Raw genomic sequence first — 17,375 nt, 5'->3', positions numbered from 1 at the left:
GCAGTACCTGCCCTCCCGCCCTGGCTGTCCTGACCCCTCTCTGGCCTCTACCACAAAGCCACTTGCTTATGGATTTATTTTTCCCTTTTCTCTCTCTCTCTTAAGACAGCACATTAGGACAGATATGAACAAGAAATAAAGTCTTAAGAGGGAGAGACACAGAGATAAATAACTACTAACCCCTCACCAGCTGAGCTGCAGGGGCCAAGGACCAGAGGACAGAGGAGCTGGCTCATTTGGAAGGTTGAGGGCGGGAGGCAGCCAGAGTTTGGAAAGCTGCCCAGAGGTGACCTGGGAGCTGGAACATAAAGGAGTAATGGCACAACAGGCAGAGAGGTGGGAGGCTGACCTTCCAGGTGAGGCCATGAGGGAGCCAGGGCACAGGGACAGGACAGTGCACAATGGGGCCAAGCCTGGACTCTGTCGGGGACCTAGGGAAGTCTTCTCCTGGGGCAGGGAGACACAGGAGGCAAGGAGAAGAACTAAAGGGGTCAAACTGTAAAGGAGCTCCAAGGTGATGCTCTGAGCATCAGCTCTGTCTTGGAGGCAAGACAGTGGTGTCAAAGTCATATCACAGACACTGAACTTGGGAAACACGTGGAAACAAAGCCCTGGAAAGGGAAACGGTGGGTGGTGGGCAGATAAGGTGGCCTGTTGGCTGCCACAAGCACCCAGAGGAGAGCTGGTGAATGCCAAGAGCCAGCAGGGTGGAGGGAAAGGTGGGCAGCAGAGAGCCAAGGAGGCACTGCCATGATTAGGCACACAGGCGATTAATAGGCAAAGCAGGATCAAAGCCAGGTGAGGGGGTACAGCGAGGGATAAAGTGCAGGGGCTCAACTGCCAGGAAGTCAGGACCTGAGAGAAGGAGGTACACAAGCCTCCTGATATCCACCAGCCACATACTGTTGGGGGAGAGGGGAGTGCAGAACCAGCATAGAAAGAGGCAGGACCCACCATTTAAGGAACATTCGGAGGGAGTCCTTCCGGAGACAAGGCTGTTCTTCAAAGATCTTTTCCTTGAGAACCAGTCCTTTGCTATACCGACAGTCCTTCTCCAAAGCTTTGCATATGAAGTACAGACATGCTGGTAAGGAAAGAAACAATTGATTTCTGAGTGTGCACCCCAACCTCTGGCCTTGCCAGTTAGCACTAAGAAAATGACCCTATTCTAGAATCAAAGAAATGCTGGCAGACAATGAGATACCACTTAATCTGATTCAATCAGGAAAGATGCTGAAAATACTACTACCCACAGCAGATGAGACAAAGCCAAATGCTGATAGCAAGGACAGACTGTACGATGACCTTTCCAGAGAGCCATGGGTATTATACAACCCTCAGCCCAACAGTCCACTTCTAGGAATTGCTGCAAAAACCAAGAGACCCGTAGTCATTAGCTATTGGCAAACTGGAAAAAACCTTCAAAAAATCAGGAAAGCACTCAGCAGCACCCGGGGAGCCCAGTTAAGGAAAGCTTCCCCAATCCACACACCGGGTTGCTGAGCAGTCACTGCACAAAGGGTTGAGAGGTGTGCTTGCTGACCAGAAGGAAGCCCACGAGAGGGCATGGGGGAAAGGCAGGAAACCAAACAGACCACAGAGTGAACCTCCATTTGTACATGTAAAACCTGTTTCTGCTCCTTTTGCTTACCTGCATTTTCCAATTTTCCTCCTTCTTTTTCTTTTTTTTAAACTGTTCTTACTTGCAGGCAGTAAATGTAAACATTTACTGCCTGCAATTAGAGGCATGCACATCATTTATGTCAACAAGCCTTCTCAAATCAATGATCTGGAAAGCCTATCCTCTATTTCCTCCAGGAGCGGTGACAGTAACAGGCAAAGCAACACAAAAGAAAAAACGGGATGGCAAGGAGTCACACAGCAGAGCTGTGATGTGAACTAGGAAAGCCTTTGGTATTTCTAGGGACTAGCCCCTGACAGATGTGACTGCCATAAATAAGTCCCCAGCAGGCCCAGTGCCAGCAGGCCTCACCTGTGAACACACAGGAAAACAGTACAGTGCAGCCAAGTGTCAGCTCTGCTCCAACTGGGCACTGGGACCACTACCATGCCCCACTCAGCTTCAGAGTCTGAGTGTAGATCGATTGCAACCCACTGCTGTCAAGAAAAACCAGACAAAGGAGGATCCAGGATGAGGAGGAAGGAAAAGTAGAACAGAAGCAGAGACGTGGGGATGGAAGCTTTGAGAGGCAGAAGGAAGTGGTGCCCTCCTAGAGTGCCACAGAAGGAGAGAGCAGAGCCTAGTCACAAAGCTCCACATATACCACAATGCCCTCCACAAGGCACATGAAGGCTGTGCAACCTATGCACAGGGAGGGTCTGGGGGTTCCAAGACAGCCTAGCAAGTAGCTGACCGAATGGCTGCATAGACGGCCTAGCAGTTCCTGCCCCACACAAACAAGAACACGATTTCTCTGGGACCACGGTGGGACACGAGAGTGGCCATCAGAGATGCCCAGAGAGAAAACCAGAGAGGCCTGGAGCCTTTGGTGATGTTGGCTCTCAGCAGGCATTTTGGCTGTGGTAAAGCTCATGGCACTAGCTGTACTACACTGGCACTCCCACCGAGGGAAGGCCTGGGAAGTTCCAAGGGAACAAGAGGTGGTCAGCAGGCATCAACCCCAAGCACCCCTGCCTACTCATCTCAAGTGGATAAATGCCACTGGGAGTTGAATTAACATGCTGCTTTCACTTTGGGGTTTAAATGAGTGCCTGGTCTGGGGCGCGCCTGAGTGGCTCAGTCAGTTAAGCGTCTGACCCTTGATTTCAGCTCAGGTCTTGACCTGTGTCGTGGGTTCATGCCTCACATTGGGCTCCATGCTGGGCATGGAGTCTATAAACATACACACACACACATGCATGCGTGCATGCACATACTAAAATCAATAAATGAGTGTCAGTTCTATCAGGCCAGGGCTCTCCCTGACAGGGCAGGGTGCTTTGGGCACCCCCCAAAGCCTGGTCTCCCCTGAGGACTTCAGTTTACCAAGTACCACTTCTCCTACCAGGAGAGAGGGGTACAAAGAACTAAAGCAGGTGCCTGGGGAAAGAAAGGCAGAACACAAGACTGTCCAACTCAGGTGGCTCTCAAGCTGCCAGAGAACTTAAAAGAGGAGCTTGAACACCTCCTGAAGAAGGAGCTGTGAGAGTCCGAAGGGCTCTGCACAAGCACTACCGCATTCCGCTGGTGGGCATGAAAACCGGGGCAAGCAGCACAGCAAGTGCTGTGTCCTCCAGAGTACGCATCAGGAACATTCCCTGCAGTGTTAGGCAAGAACTCAATGTGCAAGCACAGAACCATCAGATTGTTGCAGACACACATAATAGACAACATGGTGGTAAAGAGCCCCGAGTGATGGCCTGGGGGCATTCACGGACAGACAAGAAGAGTACGGCCCAGGGAGCCAGGCTGGGAAGAGTACACGCTGCCACCTGATGCCACCCAGAGGAGCCTCGACAACAAGCAGAGTTCCTCTCTGGCAACAAAAGGGAGAGAAATCAAGATCACCTCTGGGATGGAAATGACTGGAATGGGAGCCAAAGCAGCCTGCCTTCCGGGTCTCTAGAAATGTTCTGCATCTTAACAGGCTCCACATGTACATACTGTGTACTTTATTCTGTGTGTGTGCTACCTCAATCAAAAAGCAGCTGTGGGGAACCGGAAGTGGGGAATGGTGAGCAGGGCCTAGTGCCTCTCTAAACACTCCACACTATTTGTCTTTAAAAAGGGAAGGAAAGGGATGCCTGGGTGGCTCAGCTGGTTAAGCCACTGCCTTCGGCTCAGGTCATGATCCCAGGGTCCTGGGATCAAGTCCCACATCGGGCTCCTTGCTCAGCGGGGAGACTGCTTCTCTCTCTGCCTCTGCCCACCACTCTGCCTGCTTGTGTGCTTGCTCGCTCTCTCTGACAAATACATAAATAAATAAAATCTTAAAAAAAAAAAAAAGGGAAGGAAAAAGCCTCTGCCAGTCAGTCTTCCAGGCCTAAACCTTGAAAGTGATATAGCAAGTGCTCATTGGCATGTCCATCCTTAAAAGAGTAACTGGCCCAGACAGACACAGAGCACCTGCACACACCAGACCAGCCTGCAGCATAGTCAGCGGACAGAGCCCCGGGCTCCCATTGCACTCAGCCCTACTCTGAGCATTCCTGGAGAGCCTCCTTCCTCTCCGGCCTCAGAGGACACCCAGAGGAGGCTGACTCCTAGAACACCTCATCAGTGCCTGCCTCAGGACTAGCCCATGCAAAGGACAAAGGTATTCTCTGCAGAACAGACAGAAAGGCTGGAGCCAAGGAACTTAAGCCAATGGAGGGCAGAAGGGGGCTCCATCTGGCAGATGGCAGAGACCATTCTAGTAGCCCTGCTGCTCTACAAAGAAACGAACTGCCTCAATAGGTAGTGAGGTCCCCAGCACGAGGAGGAGTCAAGCTGCAACTGCTAGGCCATCTGTCAGTGAGTTATGGAAAAAGGTTCTGGCTCAGGATGGCACAATGCAAGGATGAAATGAGACAAGCAAAGGGAAAACCACTCAAGAGAGCATGCTACCTATCACCAAAATACACTCAAGAAATCTCAGTTGAGTGAAAAAGACACACGCAATAAAGCAGGAATGCAAAGCCATCTCCCTTCCTGACAGTCTAGCAGAAAGCCCTCGAGTGTTAACCTGGCCTCCAACTTACCCAAGCTGCCCTCCCTCCTCTGTCCGCAAAACACGAGCACATGGGAGAAAGCCATCAAAGCCTGACTCACTTGTATAATCGCTGAGGGTGTACAGGACAGTGATGAGGTTGTCCAAGCAGGGCCAGTGGTCAGGATTGCACCGCAGCCCTTCCTCAAAAGCATGGCGAGCCAGGGGGACCCGGATGAGTCTCAGGGCCACATGTCCGATTTTATACCAGAGGTTGACATCCGTGGAGTCCAGCATGACTGCCTGGAAGCAGCACAGAGGGCACACACACTCAATTGGCTCTCTCGCTGAGCAGGCGCCTATGGTGACGGGAGGGGGCAGAGCACCAACCCAGCCACCCAAACCACCCAGAAAAATGGCCAACACAAGTTACAGGAAGCAATTTATCAAATTCAGAACATCTTCCTGATGCAGTTTGTCACTCTGAACATCTGTACTCCTTACATATCTGATATTTAAGTACCATTAGTGAAAGTACCCTTAAAAGAAAACGGGGGGTGCCTGAATGGCTCAGTGGGTTAAGCCTCTGCCTTTGGCTCAGGTCATGATCTCAGGGTCCTGGAATTGAGCCCCACATCCAGCTCTCTGCTCAGCAGGGAGCCTGCTTCCCCCTCCCTCTCTCTGCCTACCTGTGATCTCTGTCTGTCAAATAAATAAATAAATAATATTAAAAAAAGAAAATGGATCTGGGGGGTATTTTTGTGGGATTTAAAAATTTTTTATTTAATTTTGAATTGTGGGGTTCTAGAAAAATTATGGGCTCTGGTGACAGATCTCAGTTCACATCCTGCTCCTACACTGACTGGCAGCGTGATCCCAAGCCTCAGTCCCTTCACCACTAAAATGAAGATTTTAATGCATCCTGCATCCCTGCAAGATGATGTCCGGTTAGCGCATGTGTGGAAAGGAGTTCGCATGGTGTCTGGCACCTCAGAGGTGCCCACAGAGATGGTGACAGTTAACACCGAGATCACGGCTATACTATTATGAGCAGGTACAGAGTGCCAAGGGTCAAGCTGTGTTCTTAGCACGGGTGTATGTACCAATTCATTCCATTTTCACAACCACCCTCTTTCTTACTATGCCTACAATACTGCTGTAGACCTGGAGGCCCAGAGAGCAAGCAACTCAGCACGGCCACACGGGCCCTGAGTGGCAGAGCACCAATGCACGTGCAGGCCCCTGCTCTCTCTGAACGCACTGCTGCCAGCTGATGAGGGTCTCAGGGACCACAGCCTGGTGATGCGCCACTACAAATTCTTCTTTTTAGCCAACAAGACCATAACCTCACTCCTTCCACCAAGAGCTTTCAAAAACCTCAAGGGGCCAATAAGCACTGCCAAAACTGCACCTCTAAGTAGAATTCCATAGCAGTCTCCAGGTCCTCTCGCTGGGCAGCCAGCTGGGCCAAGTTCTTATACGTGGAATATTTCAGCATCAGCCCAGGGTGCTTCAACCCTTCTTTCTCATCACCGGATGAAACTGCCTGTGAACAAAAACAGAGGTCGAGAGTGACACCTAGGCCCTGAAGCCTCAGCAGGACACCAGGGTTCCCAACTGGCCTCTGCTGCAGGCCCTTGGCCCAGTCCAGTGCCACCCTCCATTGGAAAAGGAAAGCCCTATACTAGATGTCCTTGGAGGACCCCTCCAGCTCCAAGCAGACAGAGAAGGAAAGCTATATCACTACAAGGCAGTTTGCAGATAGTCTCGGCACCCCATTGCTACAGCCAGGCCTGAAAGGTCAAACCTAGAGCCTGCAGCTCCCCCGGAGCAGGCCTGAAGAGGGAGGACAGGGCATGAGGAGGCCACCTGGGGGCAGCACCAGGGTCTGGAGATGGCCAGGCAGCCAACTTACGCATATCTATACAGCTGGCAGCAAGAAGAGCACCGATTAGGAATCAGGAGGCTGGGCTCCCAACTCTGTAACTCATCATGTAACTGTGGACAGCGACTTTAACTAAAACTTTAGCACCCTGAGGACCTCTGTACTGCAAGGACAGTAATCCTACCCCAAATAACAAAAGTGCAAGCCAAAAGAGCATAAAGATTATAAATGTGCTTTATATAAAAAGTTATTTCACTACAGCTTTTATGAAAACTCTTAGAAAATCCTACAACTTCTAAGACACCGCTGATGAGGAAAACTACCACTCTAACCACGGGACAAAATAAAACATTTTCTAACAGAAAAACTAGGTGGCACAAAGAACTTCTTTCCAGGGGCAGGTCCATATCTCAGCCTTGTCCTTGGACAGGTCACATTCACATGACATTCTTCTTCATGATCAGAACAGGTAAGACCTGAAGACATGCAACCTTCAGGAATAGCCCCTTGACTAATCCAAGAAATCTACCCTAGCACTCTTATGGAATCCCAACAAGAAGACTAAAAAGCTCAAATCAATCTCATTCCTTATTTCTCCTGTCATCTGGCTTATACTGCAGAAAGATCCCCAACAACAGGCTCATCTGGACACCAGGTATCCTCGCCATTCCAGGTACAGAACTGTTCAAAATCTGGTATGAACCCTTCAATAGAGGCTGTGAGAGTCTACCTCGGAGACCAGCCAGTGTACCTCCACACACAACAGCAGAAGCCCTCATAACTAACCTCCACCTAACCAGCTGGATTCCACACCGTCCTCCATCCTCCATGACAGACACGCTGATGGCCACGGGAGATGAAGGGCTCACCCGAGCAAGCCTCCCCAGCGAAGCTGGCCACTTCTTAGGTGTCAGCTGTGTTCCAGGGCCTGTTTATGCCAAGCGTTTGGGAGACTGTAACTACATAATTTAGTTTAATCTTAAGTATACCAATGTGGATGAATGTGAAAAGAAACTTTTCTATACATTTTCTGTACTTTTCAACTGTTTACGATGATCGCGTTTTACACTTATAAGCCAACGGGGAGTGTGCTACAGCAGTGCTTCAAGGCTGAAATGACAGAGAGGGAAGTGGACACACCTACGACTATAAGGCCAATAGCACCCTTCCAACTTTGCTCTGCTCACCCACTCACCTCTGAGGCCTGCTCCATCATAGTCTGACAGAAGACGCCCTCCTGAAGCACACACGGCCCCTGGCCCATGGCTGGAGCTCAGTAAGGTAGAATAAAGTTGTTTTCATCTCTGGGCCCTTACTCACTTCCTACTAATGGGGGAGGGGTAGGTCACAATTCCCACAGCCCTAATTCCAAGACACTACAACCAACACCAGAGAATCCCGACATCCACGCCTGAGGGAAGGGATGGACTCCTATAACCAACAATGAGAACTCAGCATTCTGCCTCATCTGTGGTAAAAAATCATCCAGGGGTAGGGACACAAGGCAGACATAAGAGTCTGCCTTCCTAGAGGTGTAGGAGACTGCTCAACTGAAGGACCACATTCCAGAAAAAGCCCATGGATGGAGTCTGTCTGCTTCCTTATTGCACATCTCGGTGTTTAGTGTTTGGGTACTTGAAAACAAAAGCCTTTCCTCCTAATGAAACATAATTCTTCCTAAATCAATTTCAAGTTGACACTCATTCTCAAACCTCCAGGAATCATCTCCATGACCCAGCCAACTCAGGTCTGGCTCACTTGCCACTAGCATGGCCCCCATGCTGGATCAACAGGTCCTGCCCTGCCTGCCCCTCTCCACCATACCCTGTGCCCTAAACATGGCTCTGCAGTGCTCTCCCAACCCTTTTCTCTGACTATGTTTTTCAAAAGCCCAAGGAGCGCCTACACAGGCTTCCTGAGCTCACAGGCTATCACCTAAACAGCATTTGCCAAACCATGTTGCCCACAGGATCATTAAGTATCAGAAAACCATGGGTTCTAATCCTGGTTCTAATGCTTCACTAGTTGGGTGGCTCTGAGTTATGAACACCTCACTAAGCCTCCATTTCCAAAACTATAAAATGGGGACAGTGGACCCCACCTTCTCAGCAGAGTAGCTGCAAAGAGAATGTAACAAAGTAGCCTACACAGGGCTCTTACTAAGAACAACCACCCCGCATGCTTCACTGGATTCACTCCACCCTCATGGCAACCCAATGAGGCTGACACTCTATAGGTGGGGAAGCTAAGGGACAGAGAGAGGAAGTAACATGTCCAAGGTCGCCCAGTGAAGAAGGGGAGGGCAGAGGGCAAGCTCACCGCCTGGACTGTGGTGCCTCACCTCTCGTAGCAGGCGCGCCTCCAGGAGCTCATGGTAGGCCTTGGCTGACTCCTCAAACCGGTCATGTTTCTGGAGATCCAGGGCCTTGTGATACAAGGCAAAAGCCTCTGCTTCCTGTGAACCAAGACAGGAGACTACAAAGGTTTGTCTTTCTTAAGCCAAAAGTGTGTGTAAGGGGGCTACAGTCGAGGCCACGTAAACTGACAACTGTTCCCTCTGTAGTAGAAACAGTCCTAACACTCCAACCTGCCAGGAGCTCATCATTGGGAGACGAACCCCTCAAGAGTCCCCCAAGGAGCATGAGCAACACAGGCTCAAGTGAGTCTAAGCAACAGCAAAACACACACTGGCCCAAGGACACAGGATCAGAGCAATGGCAAGGTTATGAACCCAGTGGGCCTTCTCTGGGTGAAGCTGGGAGAGTGGCCACACCAGCCAGAATAACCCAGAGATTCCCAGAGAATATGGGTGGTTTCCATTGCTTTCCACTTGCCACTCTGCCCTAGCCTGATCATTGCCCACAGAGGGTAACAACCTCCTCTGGGACAGAAGAGGCACTAGGCAGGCTGAGCCCCAGGAACATCCCTTGAGGACCAGGGATAGCTGACTATTGGCTTTTGAGAAGGCTCAAGACTGCCTACGTGTCTCCTGTGAAAGGGGAGCCACATGTTCATTCCAGGTAAAACAAAAATGGGAAAAAGAAGCAAGCCACTACTGTACTATGGCAGGACACAGGTAAAGAGATGGGTGGAGGGAAGGAAAGAACCAGGCTGAAGTGGAGGCGATGCCAGGCCTCATGGAAGAGACGAAAGACCAAGAATCTAGAGAGCTGACGTTGAACCTGGCCCCTCACCGACCTTCAGTGAGACCCCCTCAAGACATCTCCCCTCAAGCGCCTCTTCACACTGGCCCATGAGGGCAATGCACAGGGAAACCTCAAAGCACCGTTAACATGCTGCCATCCTTGGGCATGCCAAGTCCTGAAGTTAGCACAAAGAATGAGCTGCAGAAAGTTAGTCCCCGCTGGACAAGTGGGCGCAGGGGCTGAACTGGCCCAAACACTGCTCACAGAATACAGAATTTCTCTTCGGTGTGACCACCCTCAAGTGAAGCAAGTGTAACAAGAGATGGAGAGCTAAAATCCCATTAAGTCTTGCGAAGGCATTTAAAATGAGGTATGTTCTACAGAAATGAAAAGCAGGGTCTACCTACAGAGGAAGACCATGGATTACATACCTGGGCCTCCTTGGTCTGTGTTTTGTGACTTTTAAAGCTTCCTTCATGATCATCCTCAACTGTAGAGCTGGCATTTAAGGCTGCAATTCGAATCTAAAAACAGGGATTTGAGGCAAGAAAAAAGTTGCTTTTGAGATGTCACTTGTCTCTTTAACAACCTACAGTGAGGGGCGCCTGGGTGGCTCAGTCGGTTAAGTGTCTGCCTTCGGCTCAGGTCATGATCCCAGGGTCCTGGGATTGAGTCCCACATTGGGGAGAGCCTGCTTCTCCATCTGCCTGGCCTTCCACCTAGCTTGTGCTCTCTCTGAATGTCTGTCTGTCTCTCTCTCTCTGACAAATAAATAAAATCTTAAAAAAAAAACAAACTGCAATGAATACAACTCTGCTTAAGCACATGATCTTATAACTCAAGCAGCTATGGCCTTCTCAGAATGTAATGAACAATAAATGATCAAGGAGAAAAACAAAGACCAGAATTTGTCCAGGGGAACCATAACAAGCTACTTGGGGAGCACGTCCTGGGTGCTATCCACTGCAAAAGGAACACCCCAGCAATGTTAGATACAACAGATGATCTAGACATCAGAACAACAGACACTGGGGCACCTGGGTGGCTCAGTGGGTTAAAACCTCTGCCTTCGGCTCAGGTCATGATCCTGGGGTCCTGGGATGGAGCCCCGCATTGGGCTCTCTGCTCATCAGGGAGCCTGCTTCCTCCTCTCTCTCTGCCTGCCTCTCTGCCTACTTGTGATCTCTCTGTCAAATAAATAAATTAATTAAATCTTTAAAAAAAAAAAAAGAACAGCAGACACTAACAAAACATGTGAACTTTGTACCTTTTTCACAACTGCGGCAAGGCCCAGCAGAACATATTAACTAAACATCCTTACCCTCAACTGCACCAACAGCTCTCCCAGGAGGAAGGCTGCCCCATACTGAGTGTCCCCCAAGATAATGGCCCTCACCCCCAGGAGTGAAGTGACAAAACAACACTGACAACAGCAAAACAGGCAAGCACCAGTCCTTACCATACTCAGAGAGCTTCAGCACTGCCACTGAGCACCACTTTCCATCACTGGCAGGGGCTGTGCTGGTCCACAATCTCCTAGACAGGAAACAGGAGAGACTGAGAGAGGGCCCAAGAAAAGCCAGGCACACCACAGTTCCAGGGGCCCATCACAAAGCAGTCCCCAAATCCAGGGGCCTACCCAGATCTAAGCACACAGGCCAGTGAGCAACTGCCTCAGGATGGCTGTGTGATCTGTCACCCAGGTTCTGTGGCCAGAGCTTCTGCCCTAGCTAGGCAAGACACCAGGCACTGGGGACACAGAAGAGTGAGATCAACTCCTGCCCCCAGGGCTCACTGTTCAGCAGAGGAAAGAGCCCTATAAACAGTTATTTTTTTTCAATAATTAAATGAAATCAAGGGTGCCTGGGTGGCTCAGTCCTTAAATGTCTGCCGTCGACTCGGGTCATGATCCCATGTCCTGGGATCAAGACCCACATCAGGCTCCCTTCTCAGTGGGAAGCCTGCTTTTCCGTCTACCACTCCCCCTGCTCGTTTTCCCTCTCTCGCTGTGTCTCTGTCAAATAAATAAATAAATAATCTTTTTAAAAAATAATAATAATTGAATGAAATGAAGAGAAACCCAGGCAACATCTACAGGTGGAAAACAATCCACTTGAAGAGATCCAGGACAGTGAGTGAGGCAGCCCTCGTGGTAAGCCCTGGGAAACAGCACTGAGGTAGAGCGTGATGAAACAGAGAGGCAGGGGATTGTGGTGTGATGGGGAAATGTGGACACACGCAGATGCCAACACAGCCTGTGGCTGGGCCTTAGAGCAGAGATGGGCATGGGGGATGGAAGAGTGCTGAGCCAGAGAAGTGGGAAAGTCATCCTGTAGGCAACGGCAGCCACCAAGAGTTTTCAGGAAAGCAAAATTTTAGAAATACAGAAAAAAATATTAGAGGTAGGCAGACCAGTTTGAAGTCTGCAAAAAAGGACAGGATTGGTGAAGATATGGAGAAATTAGAACTCTGTATATTACTGATAGGAAGGCAAAGTGTGCAGCCGCTGTGGAAACTGGTCTGGTAGTTGCTTAAAATGTTAAACACAGAGTCACCGTATGACCCAGAAATTCCACTCCTAGGTATCTACCCAAGAGAAATGAAAACATATGTCCACACCAAACCTGGTTCAAGAATGTTCACAGCAGGGGTGCCTGGGTGGCTCAGTGGGTTAAAGCCTCTGCCTTCAGCTCGGGTCATGATCCCAGGGTCCTGGGATTGAGCCCCGCATGGGGGTCTCTGCTTAGCCTGCTTCCTTCTTTCCCTCTCTCTGCCTGCCTCTCTGCCTACTTGTGATCTCTGTCTGCCAAATAAATAAATAAAATCTTAAAAAAAAAAAAAAAGAATGTTCACATCAGCATTATTCATAACAGCTTCAAGGTGGAAACAACCCAAATGTCTGTCAACTGATGAATGGATAAATAAAATGTGGTATGTTGATAAACGTATTATTCTTCAGTCATAAAACAGACTAAAGTAGGGGCACCTGGGTGGCTCAGTGGCTTGGGGCCTCTGCCTTTGGCTCAGGTCATGATCCCAGGATCCCGGGATCGAGCCCCGCATCGGGCTGTCTGCTCGGTGGGGAGCCTGCTTCCTCCTCTCTGCCTGCCTCTCTGCCTGCCTCTCTACCTACTTGTGGTCTCTGTCTGTCAAATAAATAAATAAAAATTTAAAAAAAAACAACAACAGACTAAAGTACTAACACGTGCTACAACATGGATGAATCTTGATGCTAAATCAAAGAAGCCAGTCACAAAAGGCCATGTATTGTCAGATTCCATTTATATGTAGTGTCCAGAATAGGCAAATCTATAGAAACAGAACGTAGATGGTGGGCTACAGGAGAGGGACAAACGGGGAGTGACTACTAATAGGTACAGGGTTTCTTTCCAGGGTGATGAAAATGTTCTAAAACTGGTTGTGGTGATAGTTCCACAACTCTGTGAATACACTGAAAATCCCTGATATATATACTCCACACAGGTGAACTATATGGTATGTGAATTACATGCTGTTATTAAACAAAGAGATGCCAGGAACCTGGATAGAGCACTGGACAGAAGGGACACACTCCAGGGGGCAGACTCATAGGATTCGGCACCTGGGAGGCTGGAGGGAACAGAGGGGTTCTGGATAACACCAAGTGTTCTGGCCTGAGGGGCCGGGACAGGGAGGGGCACCCCCAAACAAGCCAGATCTCGCAGGAGGAGGAGATAGAAAAAGTCCCATCTAAGAGGCTGGCAGAAGGCCCTGAAAGGGCCCAGCAGGCAGTGGAAGTGAGCCTGGGCATACAGACTGAATGCATTCTCCACCTGGATAACATGAATTGACTGCTATTGCCAATAGCACTACAGCAATGATTTCTAGCATGGTTTCCACCATGGGCTCTGAGTTCTCCAAGGGTTTTTACAAGAAAGGAAGTACAGTCTTTTCACAGACAAGGAAGACTCAAATCTCCTCTAGGCTAATAGCTATTTTACCTCCTGGGTTCTACAGCTAAGAAAAAAGAACGTTGAGGCCCAGTGTGGAAACTGCTGCTTTACCATAAACTATACTATGATGGACACTGTGACTGCCATACGATACAGGAAAAAAAAAGAGAGAGACAGAGAGAGACAAAAGTAGAAACTATACAATTAAAACCCTGCATCTAGACTAAAATTTAAAAAAATACACACATCAATAGATGAACCTGGATAAAGAAGATGTGGTATAAATATATACAGTGGAATACTACTCGGCCATCAAAAAAACTGAAATCTTGACATTTACAATGATGTGGATGGAACTAGAGACTACATAATGGTAAGCGAAAAAAGTCAATAAGAGAAAGACAAATATCCTATGATTGAGATCATATGGGATTTAAGAAACAAAACAGAGGATCATAAGAGAAGGGAGGGAAAAATAAAACAAGACAAAATCAGAGAGGTAGACAAACCATAAGAGATTCTTAATCATAGGAAACAAACTGAGTTTTGCTGGAGGGGAGGGAGGTGGGGGATGGGATAACTGGGTGATGGATATTAAGAAGGGCCCGTGAGGGGCACCTGCGTGGCTCAGTGGGTTAAAGCCTCTGCCTTTGGCTCAGGTCATGATCCCAGGGTTCTGGGATCGAGCCCTGCATGGGGCTCTCTGCTCAGCAGGGAGCCTGCTTCCCTTCCTCTCTCTCTCTGCCTGCCTCTCTGCCTACTTGTGATCTCTATGTGATAAATAAAATCTTAAAAAAAAAAAAAAAGGGCCTGTGATATAACGAGCACTGGGTTTTACATAAGACAGATGAATCACTGAGTTGTACCTTTGAAACTAATAATACACGATATGTTAAGTGGCTGCCTTCAGTTCAGGTCATGATCTCAGGGTCCTGGGATCAAACCCTGCATCGGGCTCCCTGCTCAGTAGGGAGTCTGCTTCTCCTTCTGCCCCTCCCTCCCTCCCTGCTTGTGCTCACTCTCTCTCTCATATTAAAAAATAAATTTAAAAATCTTTTTAAAAAATTAATTGAATTTAAATTTTAAAAATTTTTAAAAAGCTTTATCTACAAAAAAAGAAAAAAACAAAACATACATATAGGGGGTGCCTGGGTGGCACAGTTGGTTGAACATCCAACTCTTGGTTTCAACTTGGGTCTGATCTCAGGGTCATGAGCTTGAGCCCTGTGTCAGGCTCCTCGCCCAGTGCAGAGTCTGCTTGAGTTTCTCTCTCCCTCTCCCTCTGCCCCTCCCACCCCCATCCTCTCTCAGATAAATAAATAAATCTTCAGAAAAAGAAAAAAAAAATACACACATAGAAAACAAGCACTGGCAAGGATATAGAGAAACTGGAACCCTCATGCTCTGCTATGGAAAACAGTTCAGCAGTTCCTCAAACACTAAAACATAAGGTTACCTTATAACCCAGCATTTCCACTTCTGGGTATATACCCAAAAGAACTAAAAGCAGGGGCAAATGATTATACATAGGGGTAAAGAGTGCAGGAGAGAAGTTGTAGGGTAGCGCTGATACCTAACCAGAGGCCTCCCAACCGGCTCTCCACAGGGCAAGTGCTAGCCCCAGGTCACAGCAAGTCTTCCCAGATGCCACCTGAAATCCTCATGGAGAGAAAAATAAGAGGAGCACCCAGGGATGACTGAGAGATCAGGTCTCTGTGTGGCAGCAGCAGGCCCCACATCCACAGGTGGAAGGACATCAATATAGCCATCATGTCCGAGGGCAACCTACTCCTGAAGGAGGAGAGCTTACCTGTTCCTGCCTCAGCAGCACCTTGCAGGAAGGCACCCAACAACCACTGGGATTGTGCTAGATGAGCTAGTGCCTTCCCCTGGGGCTTCTATGCCACCCAGGAGCAGGATGGGTGCAGGTCCCATTTCGAAGTCACTCCCAGGACAGACTGTATGAAGGATGACCAGCCAAGTCGGAGGGGAAAAACAGTGAGCTCCAAGTCGAGAGAGAGGTTTCTGGTCCCACTTGCTGCCCAAGTCCTTGCGCACCCCTCTGTCCACCTACCTCTATAGAGAAAGCCCCTAGACTCCTCAAAACAAAAGCTCCCTGGGCACTATGATCAGGGCCAGAAGACCCTCACAGAGCCCACGGTGCTGAAGAGAAAATAGAACTTTCAGGCTTCCTAATTCTTTAGAAATTGTTCAAGCCAATTGTCCCCACTGAAAGAGGCTCCTGTGCTAACTTTAATGTAATCTAAAAATACAGTACCTTCCACTCCTCTACCACTAAAGTCCATCCCAGACACTTACAAGACACATCTGTGTTATCTCAAACTCAAAACAGCCTCTGGAAAGAGTATTGGGCTTAGTCATATTTTTGTCCCTCTTTAGCATTGTCACTTTGGACAGGTCAGCCAGGCCCCTTAAGCCTCAGCCTAATCAGCAAAATGGGTATGATAATGCTTATCTCCTAAGGCTGGCAGTCGTAGGGCTGGACACAGATACATACTGGAACTGAGGCATACTTGAGAGTGTCCACATAACATTTGAAGAGGAACCTAAAAAATGGTCCTCCCAACGACCTGTCTTGTACATTAGTCCCATGAGACCAGGATCCCCTCTACCACAGGCCCACAATTCTATCTTATCATTACCACTCTTCCTCAGCTCCCTCAATTTCCAGTAGCAAAATAAAGAATGAGCCAGAATACTGTACTCTTAATACAACCTGACAGGACTATGGGGATTCCATAACATGGACTGTATTATCCCCTTTACTTTTGCCAAAATAGTACAGAGCAGTCACTAGCTTGCAACTGACCTTGGATTTTTAAATATCAGTACATATGAGAATTTTTACCTAGGATATAACAATAAAACAGCTTTTCAAACCTGAAAATCTTACACTGACTTAATACAGCAAGAGCAGGTTCTTTCTAAATTTCCTCTACATACTCTCACCTCTGCCCTGGAATTACCCTGGGTATCTCCCACCAGCCTGTAAGCTCCTAAACAGTCCTGTCTTATTTATCTTTGCATCTCCATGTCTGGCACAAAACAGGTGCTCCAGAAAGGAAGGGGTGAACAAGCAGATGAGTGGTATCTAGGCGGCATATTTTAGTGGGAGATGTATTTAATTTCTCGGTCAAATCTTTCTCTAAGACCAGCGTCTGTCATTCACAGGAGAACCCTTGTATGACAAGCTAAGCTGCAGAAGCCATGCAGAGGAACAGCTCACTAACGGCTTTGGTGACACTGAAATCTGACATTCCTGAGTGAAGAGAAACATTCCCATCTCAATTCAAATGGGACTTCATCAAGGAGCTTCCCTGACCCCCATCCCTCTGATGTGCCCCCTACTGCACATGATCATCACACACTGTGTTCTCCATTAATGATTTAAAAAAAAAAAAAATTAAAAAGGAGGCCCCTGGGTGGCTCAGTTGTTAAGCATCTGCCTTCAGCTCAGGTCATGATCCCAGGGTCCTGGGATTGAGCCCCAGAGCCCCACACTGGGCTCCCTGCTCCGCAGGAAGCCTGCTTCTCCCTCTCCCACTCCCCTTGCTTGTGTTCCCTCTCTCGCTGTCTCTCTCTGTCAAAGTAAATAAATAAAATCTTAAAAAAAAAAAATGAAAACTTTTAGAAAACCAGGATTAGGGGTACCTGGGTAATGCAGTCAGTTAAGCATCTGACTCTTGATTTTAGCTCAGGTTGTGATCTCAGGGTCATGAGATCGACTGACCCTGGCATTGGG

At 48.5% G+C, this 17,375-nt stretch overlaps 1 protein-coding gene across 1 annotated transcript in view; it reads right to left on the bottom strand.

Annotated features, from left to right (window-relative positions):
- Positions 1-17,375, bottom strand: part of CABIN1 (calcineurin binding protein 1) — a 155,352-nt gene that overhangs the window by 125,347 nt on the left and 12,630 nt on the right. The window contains exons 2-7 of the mRNA XM_080821182.1: positions 11,140-11,216; positions 10,112-10,204; positions 8,876-8,989; positions 6,061-6,195; positions 4,772-4,952; positions 955-1,084 (exon numbers count right to left, since the gene is read on the bottom strand). Of these exons, the coding sequence (XP_080677308.1) occupies positions 955-1,084; positions 4,772-4,952; positions 6,061-6,195; positions 8,876-8,989; positions 10,112-10,204; positions 11,140-11,142 (656 nt within the window). The 5' untranslated portion in view covers positions 11,143-11,216. The remainder of the gene's footprint in view (positions 1-954; positions 1,085-4,771; positions 4,953-6,060; positions 6,196-8,875; positions 8,990-10,111; positions 10,205-11,139; positions 11,217-17,375) is intronic.

This window comes from Martes martes, assembly GCF_963455335.1.
Source record: "Martes martes genome assembly, chromosome: 13".
NCBI lineage: Eukaryota > Metazoa > Chordata > Mammalia > Carnivora > Mustelidae > Martes > Martes martes.
Note: the sequence above shows the minus strand (reverse complement) of the source record. Positions and strands in the feature narration are given on the sequence as shown.